This window comes from Nerophis lumbriciformis, linkage group LG07, assembly GCF_033978685.3.
Source record: "Nerophis lumbriciformis linkage group LG07, RoL_Nlum_v2.1, whole genome shotgun sequence".
NCBI lineage: Eukaryota > Metazoa > Chordata > Actinopteri > Syngnathiformes > Syngnathidae > Nerophis > Nerophis lumbriciformis.
Genome location: NC_084554.2, coordinates 39,782,234 through 39,795,246, shown reverse-complemented (window position 1 = coordinate 39,795,246; position 13,013 = coordinate 39,782,234). Strand labels below are relative to the sequence as shown.

Here is a 13,013-nt window from a genome sequence, read left to right as displayed (position 1 = left end):
TGCGTGGGTTCCCTCCGGGTACTCCGGCTTCCTCCCTCCTCCAAAGACATGCACCTGGGGATAGGTTGATTGGCAACACTAAATTGGCCCTAGTGTGTGAATGTGAGTGTTAATGTTGTCTGTCTATCTGTGTTGGCCCTGTGATGAGGTGGCGACTTGTCCAGGGTGTAAACCGCCTTCCGCCCGATTGTCGCTGAGATAGGCTCCAGCGCCCCCCGCGACCCCGAAGGGAATAAGCGGTAGAAAATGGATGGATGGAAGTATAACCCATTTATCATTTATGATTGTGCGTGCTGCTGGACCACTAATAGTACTAACCTTTAACAGTTAATTTTACTCATTTTCATTAATTACTAGTTTCTATGTAACTGTTTGTATATTGTTTTACTTTCTTCTTTATTCAAGAAAATGTTTTTAATTTATTTTTCTTATTTTATTTAATAATTTTTTTTTAAAAAGGACCTTATCTTCACCATATCTGGTTGTCCAAATTAGGCATAATAATGTGTTAATTCCACGACTGTACAGTATATATCGGTATCGGTTTATATCGGAATCGGTAATTAAGAGTTGGACAATATCGGATATTGGCAAAAAAGCCATTATCGGACATCCCAAGTAATATATCAATATTTACCGTATTTTGATCATTTTAATCATTTCTGGGCCTGATTTCTTTAGCGCATTGATTTCTGTTTCCATGGCAGCACACGTCTGACTTCTGGCAACATGTTTGTTCCTCCTTCTTTCGGGATCCAACATCAGTGTGTTTTCTAATCATGGCAGAGTTGGTAACAAACAACGAATACGACTATTTTGTGACAAATGATGATTCATAACCTTATACTTTTGAAGCTAAATATACTGCTGCTTATTGAAGCGAGCACAAAGGAAAAGTGAGACATTGGAGCAGACGGAAGCCGGGAGAGGGGCATGAAAGCGATGTTGACGCTATAAATATGGAACTTAGAGGCTAGCCATTTTGACATGAGAAAAATCCACAGGAAACGTCGCCGGCCAGCTGGACCAGACGAACAACTTTTCATGGAGTGAGTCACTTTAATGTCGATCATGATACACGCAGCACGTCATGCGTGTTATTACAACTACAGTACATGCACTGTCTGGCTGGCTGTGTACAAATAAAACATGAAATGTGGGCTAATACTTTACAGATATTGTAATGGGATTCTTCATGTTTTTCAGTCAGTACAAATTGGTGTCGTATCGCAGTGTTGTGCATTATAAACTCAGACGTGTTTTGTGTTGACGTTAAGCTTATCTTTTGCCGTAGTTAGCTTTTACGGCGAATACCGTATCACGCCGATGTCTTACTACGATGGAAAAAGAGTTCCTCTGTGTTCATTTTTACAATAACAATGTCGCTACAGCTTGGTTATTATAAAGGTTACGGAACGTAAAGGAAGTATTGGTGACGGTTTTTGAATACAATTTTAAAGGGATTTAGAGGTAACAAGACGATTTTTATGTGAGAAAGCGAAAAAACTAAACATTTTGTCCTCTTGTCTTTCATAATGATTGTGAACGATAGGCAAAATTCCCCCAAAAAGTGCAGTTCCCCTTTAAGGCCAGGATCATAGATGAACGCAATACTTACTTTAGACTGTTTTAACTTAAAAAAATACAATAAAATAAAATAAAAACATTTCACCCTCATGATTAAAAATGGCAGCATCCCAAAAACTTCCAAGTAGCATGTATTAATGGTTTCCTGCACTTTAAACAAGTCAAGATTTAAGATATAAACTCACACTCGAGTTCATTATGGCCAAAAAAAATTATCAAGTTCCCAAAACTGCTGTATAAATATTGAATAATTATATTGTTTCCCACCTTTTTAAAGGTGTACCGGTAATGTCCTTTTTGGGGTATTTTGCTTATCATTGCCCAATCTCTTTAGATTTTTTTTTAATGCATTCTAAATCGTAAGCAAACGCGAGAAAGAAGTGACTAAAAATGTAGCTAATGGGAGTCATCTATTACCATATTTTTTGGATTATAATTCACACTGCCAATGAGTGGGTCTATTTTGGTCTTTCTTCATACAAAAGGCACACCGGATTATAAGGTATTTTCTGACCGTGTCAGGATGCGTCGTTTTGTGGGCGGTCTTATTTAGGTGGCTCCTCTTCGACAGCGTCTTCTCCCCGTCATCTTTGTTGTACCGGTAGTTTTTAGCGCGTCTATTGACAGATATAAGTCAGAGCTATGCGCTTCTTTACATTAGAAATGGCAACAACAGAGGATGAAATCCTCACAACAAGAGGGTAGAGAAAAAGAAGGAGCTTATTGACTATGGCGCAGACTACAATGGCAGAGGCGCACACATTTTTGGGACTTATGCAGATCCCAAATAGCAGGAGCCAATAAGTAAGAAAAGTTGGTTATGCATAATAGGTCGAAACACAACGCCAGATGATCCTAATAGGTGCCTTTTGGGGTCCTCCATCTTAATAATACCTGTATGTTGAAGCGCAGTACGTCTGACTATGGTAACCGCAATGCACGGACAATCCAATGAAGCTTTGTGGCTTCGTAGCTTACCAAAGTCGTACTAAAACATTTTGACAGATTTTTGAGAGCCTTGTTTATTTGTGTATATTCTCAATGTAACATCAACGTTTTGGGATTGTGCTGCTTGCGTCATCTTGCAGTCCACACGTGTCTCTGTGTGACTGCCATCTACTGGTCACACTTATCATTACACCATGTACCAAATAAAACTACTTTGAGGTTGGTAAGCACAACCAGAATTACTACATACTTTAGGCGTACTGTCGATTTTTGAGAAAATTGTATTATTTTAAGTGCGCTTTGTATTTAGAAAAATACAGTACATAAAGTCCTCTTATAAAAAACATCCGAAAACCGGCAACAATGCTGCATTTACGTGCCGTGACCTGCATTATAAGAGCTAACACAGAGGAACTATTTTGCGCCTTGATCACAGCGGTAACGTAGCTACTGCAGCTCTTGACATACTGAGCTGCTGAATCGCCTCTGAGTTTGTGAAAGTTCATGCTAGAGTAATAAATAATGCTTCACTTTTGGAATATAGTCAAAGGTTGTGGCCATAAGGCGGGAAGTTGGTCAACTTTGAAACTCAACTTAGACCCGAAGTTGCTCGTTCGCTCCTGAGGAGTGAGGATTATGCTGAATTCATCATCTAAACAGGGAACACAAGTCTTTTGCTAAAAAATATAAACATCCCATTTAGGGGTGCAACGATACATCGATATTGTCGACAATAAAATTTGTAACCGACAATTAAATTTGTCGACATTGTCGTGATCATCACTCGTGTTTTTCCGGAGGACCCGAGTCAGAACCGCCACTCACATCAACATCGCGGGTGAAAACATGTAAAGTGTGGGGATATTTATTTTTATTCTTGTTAAAAATATGAATACCTTGCTCATTTTGCAAAGGATATCCTGTTTTTATGATAATATATCTATGATACGGGTGCATTGAAATGCGGCAGAATGTCAAACATTTGGAGGATGCGATCTCAACTCGGTAAGATTGTTAGCTTGTACCTTGTGTGAAAAATAGATTTAACTATAATTTTAGCCAAAATCCGCTAACTAAACGTTGTCTAAATCAATTCAAGTACTTTTTTTTAACATTTGCATATTGGATTTTTGAAATATACAGTCCAGAAATACAATTAAACACATGAAAAAATGTTCTAAGTAACCCACAAAAATTATAAAAAATTACATTAAAAACAAAAAACCTACATCAGTCAAATAGGTACAGACAAATACTGACATGAAGCCACAGACAACTTATCAATTATTTCCCTTTCAATTACTTTTCAATCGGGGTTAAATTTGAGATCAGTCTGTTGCATATTTTAGAAAACCACCCCATACTTGCTGAAACTTTACAGACTAACCACTCAAAGTCAGCCTGATTTTCTCCAATTTGAGGAAGTAAAGAATATCTCCAATCCAGCGGGTGTGGCAAGGAGGCGCTGCAGCCTTCCAATTTATCACAATGAGTCTCCTAGCCAACAAAGTCGTTATGCTACCAAGTTCTTTTTAGATTTGCTAAGAGAAGGTTGGGCTACCCCAAATAGTTCGCTTAAAGTATTTGGTTTGATCTTTTTGCCAATTACCAAAGTATTAAACATTTCAGTCCAATAAGTGCACAGGGATGGGCACAGCCAAAACATATGTATTAAGTTAGCTGGAGAATGTTGACACAGATCCCATAATACAGATGTTCCGTAATACCGGTACATTTTAGCCAGCCGTACCTTGGTATAATACACTGAACAAAAATACATATGCAACACTTTTGTTTTTGCTCCCAATTTTTACGAGTTGAACTCAAAGATCTAAAACAGGGGTGCCCACACTTTTTCAGTAGGCGAGCTAATTTTTAATTGACCAAGTCAAGGTGATCTACCTCATCTTTTTTATATATATAGATATGTATATATATATATATATATATATATAGATGATCGCTAATTTTTAGGACTATTTTTTTAATGCCTTGCTGGCGATCGACTGACACACCGTCCGCGATCGAATGGTAGATTGCGATCGACGTAATGGGCACCCCTGATCTAAAACTTTTACTATATACACAAAAGACCTATTCCTCTCAAATATTATTCACAAATCTGTCTAAATCTGTGTTGGTGAGCATTTATTCTGTTCTTATCTCACATAGGGATTGTGAATGATAGGCAAAGTTTTCCCCCAAAAAGTGCAGTTCCCCTTTAAATGAGTCAATTTGCCTGAAATATACAGTACATATCAATTGGCAACAATAAAATGGCCCCAGTGTGTGAATATGAGTGTGAATGGTTGCTGAATGTGTTGGCCCTGCAATGAGGTTGCAAGTTGTCCAGGGTGTACCCTGCCTTCCGCACGAGTGCATCTGGGATAGGCTCAAGCCCCCTGCTGACCTTGAAAGGTACAAGCGGTAGAAAATGGATGGATGAATGAATTTTTTTATGATTTTTAACCATTTGATGACTTGTATGTTATAAATAAATAGGCATTTCCTATTTTTTTTGTATTTTTATGTAAGATTCAGTGATGAAAAAAAAGGAATATTCCGTAGCATTTCCAAAATGACATGGAAATCAAAAACTGAATGGCACAAAATGTCTGCAAGATCTTTTAAGCGTTTAGCAAGGTAGTTTGTGTTTTTTCGTCTTCTTCCTCCATTGTGGCTCTGCTATTTTTCATGCACTCCCATCCAGGAGCGTGTTTTATTGAGTGTTAACAGCGCCTCCCGCTAGACGTGAGGGCGATTAAAACAATGCCGCCTCTCGCGTGTTGAGAGTGTTACTAGAACGATGAAAGAGGCATACGAGCAGAAGGTGGGGGGCGTGCACTTTGCGACCAAAGTTGGGCTTGGCGTCGCTTAACAGGAGAAATGGGATGAGACAAATTGTGAGTGGCATCGCTGAGTGCACATGTGGCAATGAAAGGCACATTGATTTACAATAAAAGCAGCACTGTACTCAGTAATTTAGTAGCAATTTATGTACGTTCATGGAAACACCTCATTCATTTTGATTAGAATATTGATTGTGAGTGAGCTACAGTACCACTCAAAAGTTTAGACGCACTTACCCATGTTATTAAATGACAAGGTGTCTCTAAACTTTGGACTGGTACTGTATACACGTAGCAGAATTGTGCAGATTTCCACAGCACTTCATAGGGGAAGTTGCCACTAAATTGTGAAACATATTTTCATGAAAAGTCAAACTCATGACTGAGACTATTTTGTCACAACTTGCAGAGTATTGTAAAAAAAGAAAAAACATTTTCTTTGCACTCTGGCACTTGTTTCACATATTCATTGTCATTTTTGGAAAAGATTCAGCCTGGGAAAACACAGTATTTATGCAATATGATGCACTATTATCCCCCAAAATCACACATATTAACATAAAGAGTTTAGATGCTTATTGCAAGAGCATTATACTGTCATAGTTTGAAAGCAATTAGGGCCAAGGTATACTGTTTTTATTACATTCTCCCAAAATCCAACTTTGTCTGCATGGTACGACGCATACATGTGCTTGATGATCAGCTTCAAAAAAAGGCATGATTCATAGCTGACTCACACACTCCAACCCCCACAGATGCACACTTTTCACAAGAGCAGGCGAGCCAAACTCCCACACACACACACACCCTCAAATGGGCCGTCACTTTCTCTCTGTCTTTCTCACACACACACACACACACACACACACACACACACACACACACACACACACACACACACACACACACACACACACACACAGACACACACACACACACACACACCTGGGGGTTTAAGAGATGGACATCAAAATTGGGTACACTATTTTGTCGTTAAAGAGATGACAAAAACGAGAACCCTCTTGGACGTGCACATGCAGGATGTTTTCAGACTCTAGCTCAAATTTGCCAGGTTGAAACCCGAATTCTTGGATTGTTTGTACAAAACAATATTGTGTTTCTATTAGGGATGGGTGCCAAATACTGACCGAAATCCGTCGGTACTATACGTAAAATCAAACAGTGCCATATTTTGATGATTTGTGATGTCACGTCCGTTTGCAGACCGGACTCTAGCACTTGGAAGTAGTAGTCAAGCACTCAGAGCGGAATCAGCCGAATTGTCTTTAGGTAATGTTATAATTTGCAATGCCAACAAAGTTAGAAGAAAGTGCTGAAATTGTACAGTAAGGATAAAAAATGTGCTAGCTCAATGCTAATTTACATTGAATTAGCCAAAGACATGCTAGTGATTGGCAATTTTACCTGGCGGTTTGAACACGTCCAAATTAGGTGATGAAAACTACAACTAAGATGCATTTTTAAACATCTAGTGTGTAATAAGTACAATACCTACTGTATAAACAATTTGTAGGTCTCAACAAGAGAAAAGACGGGCACATTCAACTTAACGGCAAAGACTACTTCCTGGCTAAGGCAATACACCGTAGTCAAACCGCTACTGCCATCCAACGTCATGGAATTGCAACTGCAAAGTTTACTGTATATTAATGGTGTGAATCTTTGGGCACCTAGCGATTTGATCTGATTCCGATTCCTGGAGTGACAATATAAATTTAGAATTGATTCTCAATTCAACACAATTCTCGATCCAAACCGATTCTCGCATTTTATTACTCGGTATGATAATTATGATGAAACTTTTTCAAAACAGGTTAGAAAAAGCTAATTCTAGTTGCATACAGATGGCCTAAAAATGTATTTTTTAACAATTGATTCTTATAATCCAAAGAGGTTCAATAGGTCTTCAAAAAATTATGCGATTTTGTTGTTATTATAGCCAGACCTGTGTTTATTTCCGTACCTGACGGAAATAAACAAGTGGCAACGGGATATGTATCACGTGACAACCTCTGAGGAAGGCAACAGTTGTGGCCGAAACCGTCAGGTACGGAAATAAACACAAGTCTGGCTTGTAAGAATAACAAAATCGCAGAATTGATTCTTATAGAAAGAAAAAAATATTTTTTAAATACATTTTTAAAAATGTTGAATCGATTTAGAATAGGGATGTGATAGGAATCAATTTTTTTATACACCCCTATTCAATAATACAGTACAGTACGGTATTTGCAAATGAAACTCAGAAGTGTAAGAACAGTTAACAACTGGACAACACAGCGCCGGTTAAATGTTAAATGAAAATTGTTTAGGTTTATTAACACACAAAAGTACCGAAAATGTAACTGTTTGGTACCGGTATGTTTTCCCGGGTGCTGGGAATCAGTACCATATCGATTCAAATGTGAAAGGTACCCATCAGAGTTTTTTCAAATATAATGTTCTGTAATATAGTCATGGATTACCTCAGAAATTAGAATATAAGCAGTATGATGTCAGAGATCCTCTATATGACAAAAGAGCCCTGCCGTTTTTAGGAACTACTGCAAAAATGGTAACCAAAGATCCACCATTTGTTTAAACAGCGTTGCACTTTTTACGGATGCACTGCAAAAACACGAGCCAACAATTCTCGTCATGGATCCTCTATTTGACAAGGGTGCAATGCTGTTTTTAAGGACCTCCTGCAAAACTTCTGTCTAACATTTCCCAAATGACAGAGGGAGCATCTTTGCTATTTTTTCAAAGAAGCACTTCAAAAACGGTATTCAAAGATACTCTAAGATCACTGCAAGATTGTTTGACAAACAAGGCCACTATTAAGCAAAAATGATTTGCGTGGCACTTAACTAATTGCCTGTGAGTCATTGACTGCTTGTTTAATGATAATAAAACTTTGATGATATGTGTATTACATGCAGTGGTGGGCCAGCAAGGCTTTCTCTGCTGGCCTAACATAAACCAGAAATCATGATCATAATTAAAGATAAAAGTAATTTTTAATTTACTTTCTAGCATACGAGCCATAGAAAGCCAAAGAAAACTCACCGGTACTCACAAAGGAGAGCAAAATGTTGATTAGGTGGCAGATATATATTTGGAAGGCTATTTTCAAGAAGGATACTTGAGAGAAACTAGATCTTGTGAGACAAGGTTGGCAGACACCGGAAGCTATCCCTGCGGTGTAATGGTTTGCCCACCACTTTCACACAAATCAACCGACAACTACCGACTACGAGCGGTACCACTGGCTTACACGGTGTCGAATAGGTGCTACAAATTGGGAGTTCAAATATTTTATTTCTTTATTTTTTCATGTTTCATTTGTTTTATACAATTCTTTTAATTTTGACAGTACCACATAGTATATGTTTTAATTGCTGAAGCGGGTTTATTGAATGTTAAATGCGCGGAAAAATAGATCGTTATGTACACTGTCGAGGGGATTTAATGGCCAGTAGCGTGCAAGTGTGTTTCTGTATAGTATCTCCAGCCGTGTCCATGTGGTGATATAAATTACGGTATTTTGAAAGGTGAAGTCGGACTAAGTAGGACATCACTGAAGGCCTAGGTGAGAAACGCACGGCCCGCCACTGATTACATGTATGCTAGCAAAACCCATAGGGGGGGCACCACAAATGTCATTCACAGTACCTACAACAGCTAACATGCTGTAGCTACCATACAATTGTCACACACTTGAACCCACTTCATAATGGCTTTCCTTTAACAAGAGTGTCAGTATTTCCGGATCAATTGCTCTTGAAGCACAAATTTTGAAAATGTGACAGTTGTAGCTTTCTGTGTGAAACATCCGACCCCTCCCTCGTGGTGCCAATGTGCATTGTGCCAACGCTACAATATCGCAAACCAACAATGCCCAGACCCTAGACCCTTTGGCCTCAGCGCCTGTGGCATATGTCGCACATTACCACGTGTGCACACACACACACACACACACACACACACACACACACACACAGAATCATATTTCCTAGTGTTGCCAGACACACCCGAGAGGCCCGCAACATGGATCAAATACCACATCAAGGCACGGCACACGCATGTTCTTGCCGAGCGCCTTCTGTTCGGGGCGGTGCACACGCGCCTTCTTGTCAGCTGTTGTGCACAGACGCTCTGAGACGGAACAACTCACCATCCGCCCACATGCTGACCACACACATAAACACACATGACCAAGCGCTAACCTCTCGGGAAACAAAACAAAGGGTACAGCGCATCGTGCGACTAATCTCGGTCACGATCCCTTGTTTGCAAGTCAGCCAATGAGTCAACGTGTTGCTTGACCTTCTTTCTGGACACCAATATCAGTATTCATATAGTCATTTTGTCCTATTATTATTATTATGATTAATATTATAACTATTTTATTATTTATTTTGCCTATATTAATATTGTTAATTTTGTCATTAATGCAAATAAACCATATACAATTTAAATTACAGTTAAAATTATTAAAAATACCAAACATGACAATATATTTTGTATTTTTATTGATTGAAACATGATTATACTAATAATAATATAGATATAAATAATACTAATAATTAATATTATTACTATTTATTATTATTAGTATTAATAGTAGGAGTAATATTATAAGGTTAATATTAATTATAAATATTTTGTATCAATTCAAATAATGAAAATAATAATATAAATAATAATTACTTTTTTATTATTAATAATAATAGTAGTTGGATATTATAATTTCAATATTAATTAATTATTTTAAATAATCCAAATGATAATACTATTATTAGTACAAATAATATTATCGTTTGAATATTAATTTGTATTATTATTATTGTAAAAAAAAAAGTAATTTCGTCAAAATAATAATAATGAAATTTTTTTTCTATCACAAACAGAGTAGTGTTTTTTTATGTTAGTAAATGCGACCTGAGGGGTGAAATGTCATATTGCCTGAGCTGCTTTCATCAATATTCATCGTCATTTTGTCCATTTTATCATTGGGTCCATTTCACTATTGACATTATTTGTCGTAGTAACAATAAAAATTAATTATGTAAAACATATAATAGAAATTAAAAATATAATGGAAAATAAAAATACAAATTTAAATAATGAAAATTAAAACAAAGCAACAAAATTATTGAAATATGCATTGCATTAAAATTTTGTTTCCTTAATATCCCAATTTGAGTTTGGACAAATATGTTGATATAAAGAGCACCGACAATGAATGGCGAGGAAGTATTATGATGTAACTTATGTAACACTTCACAAAGTATGCCATCTAACGACGTCCATTGAGACAAATTAGGCCTTTTTCAAATGTAGTAACGCTTACATTTTACTCTCTATTGCCTATCAAACTACTAATTGGCATTGCTTTCCCTATGCTTGCCTGCAACAGGTCTTCATTTCATGAAAAGAGAGTTTTGCAGCCTTCCCAGACCTCCAGGTGCACACTGCTAAATTATGCAAGGATAACATCTCTGATCTGCTGCAAGATATTTCATTAAGAAAAAAAAACGTAAGTACCACACATCTTTGTTCTCTGAGGAAAGTTTATCTCCTCCTGTCAGTCATCTGTCGTCGTGACATCACCCTGTGAGTGATTGACACCTCCCACTGCAAGCGACATCTCTGCATCATCGTATCCTCACCCACCTTTCATCCAGTCCACCACCTGGCTGGCGGTCCACTTGCTGACCGGCTCCATCACCAGCGCCATGGGGCAAACTTTCACCCCCTCCCTTCAAAAAAAACGGATCTCCGAGGGCTGGCCCCAGAAGAACCCCCCCACCAGCGCCACCACCCTCCTCCGGGGCCAGGTGACTGTTGTCCACACGCCTGCCCCCCCCCGAAACCCCCTCCACTTCTAATAGCCCGTTATCCGGTACATTCCTCAGCTCGTCTGCATGCTGCCTCTCCCCTTCTGTCCTTCCTCTGCGCTTCTGTACGCTGTCACGAGCAAGTGGCAACGGGATATGTCGAGGCTTGTGTGTGGAGGTGTGTGTGTGCGCCCGGATGGGTAAGTCACAGCATCTCTCTCTCCCTCTCTGGTGAACGTGTGCACGCTCCCCGTGGGTGGCTCCACGTACATCATGACTACAAGGCGATTGTGCAGATATGATGGAGGCAACGTATGCGACAGGGAAACAGTCCTCTATTTTATTTTTACTTCAGTGTGGGGAAAAAATGAATCCTCAGCTGATTTCCTCCTCCTGCTTTATCCCCCCTTCATTCTTTCAAGAGGCAATTGCTCCTTGTGGACTTCCATCCTTTAGGGCTCTATTAAAAAGGTCCCATATTATAGTATTTTCCAACCATTTTTAATAGGACTCAGGGGTTCCACAATAGTGGGGTGTCCAAAATTGTATGTTGGAATCTAGACAGTTCAAAAGTGTTTTACTCCAACAAGCCCTACTGGGGACAAGCCATTTAATGTACCGTATATTCTGGACTATAAGGCGCACTTAAAATCCTTGTTAGATATTCATTACGCAATACAACATCTACCAAATCTGCTGTCTCTTATCATCAAAAAAAATCTATTTAAGACATTTTCAATCTTGGGAATTGACCAACAGCACGGTAGGCATCCGATGCCTTGATTTATCTCAGAATGCCATAGATGTCTTCAATGTTACTGCAGATGTTTTTCAAAACCTCATTTGGCTAAACATTGTCGGTCCCCAAAGAAAGCATAAGATGACATGGTACCTTCGTGAGCCAAAGCTGCTCGGCCGAGTCTCCACCCTCGATATTGGCGGTATTCGCTTGGAAAACATTACAGCGTTTTTCGAGAGCTTACATTTTTCACTGACCTCTGTGAGGATGAATGCGATGAAACACAACCTCAAAGAGCTGCTCAACATTCATCCTCCGCTGTTGCCATTTCTAATATAAAGTACTGTAAAGTTCTTACTTCTATCTGTCAGTAAACTCACAATGAAAGCGCTAAAACATACCGATGTAGTGAGTTTACATTATTCACCCAAGGAACTTTAGTTATTAGAGTTCCGGTCGGACGTTTTTTCACGGGACACATTTCCTGTGTTGTTGTTTCCGGATGAGGAGATGCTGTTCCGTTATTGATTTAAGTAAAGTCTGAATGTCATTAAAACAGTTAGCTCAATCTTTTGACACTTCTTCCACTCCCGTCCTTGCACGCTACACCACTACAACAAAGATGACGGAGAAAAGACGGTGCCGAAGGTGAGCCACGTAAATAAGACCGCTCATAAAACGGCGCATCCGGAAGCGACTGTCAGAAAGCGGCTTGAAGATGATCTGTAAAACATAATCCATGCAACATTTTGACCAAAGAACCACCATTACATGTTATGTAGACCAGTGGTCCCCAACCACCGGGCCGTGGCCCGGTACAGGTTCGTGGATCGATTGGTACCGGGCCACACAAGAAATACAAAAATAAAGAAAATCATTTTTATTTATTTATTTTTTTAAATTTAATCAACATAAAAAACACAAAATACACTTACAATTAGTGCACCAACCCAAAAAACCTCCCTCCCCCATTTACACTCATTCGCACAAAAGGGTTGTTTCTTTCTTTGCGTTATTAATATTCATGGTTCCTACATTATATATCGA

At 38.7% G+C, this 13,013-nt stretch overlaps 1 protein-coding gene across 3 annotated transcripts in view; it reads right to left on the bottom strand.

Moving 5' to 3' along the window:
- The window catches only part of cnksr2a (connector enhancer of kinase suppressor of Ras 2a), a 91,217-nt gene extending 79,772 nt beyond the window's left edge, over nucleotides 1–11,445 (bottom strand). The window contains exon 1 of one of the 3 annotated variants that reach the window (XM_061965122.2): nucleotides 11,064–11,445. In XM_061965122.2, coding sequence (XP_061821106.1) covers nucleotides 11,064–11,127 — 64 coding nt within the window. In that variant the 5' untranslated portion in view covers nucleotides 11,128–11,445. The remainder of the gene's footprint in view (nucleotides 1–11,063) is intronic. The other 2 variants (XM_061965120.1, XM_061965121.2) reach the window with 2 other exon arrangements.
- Nucleotides 11,446–13,013: the final 1,568 nt, after the last annotated feature.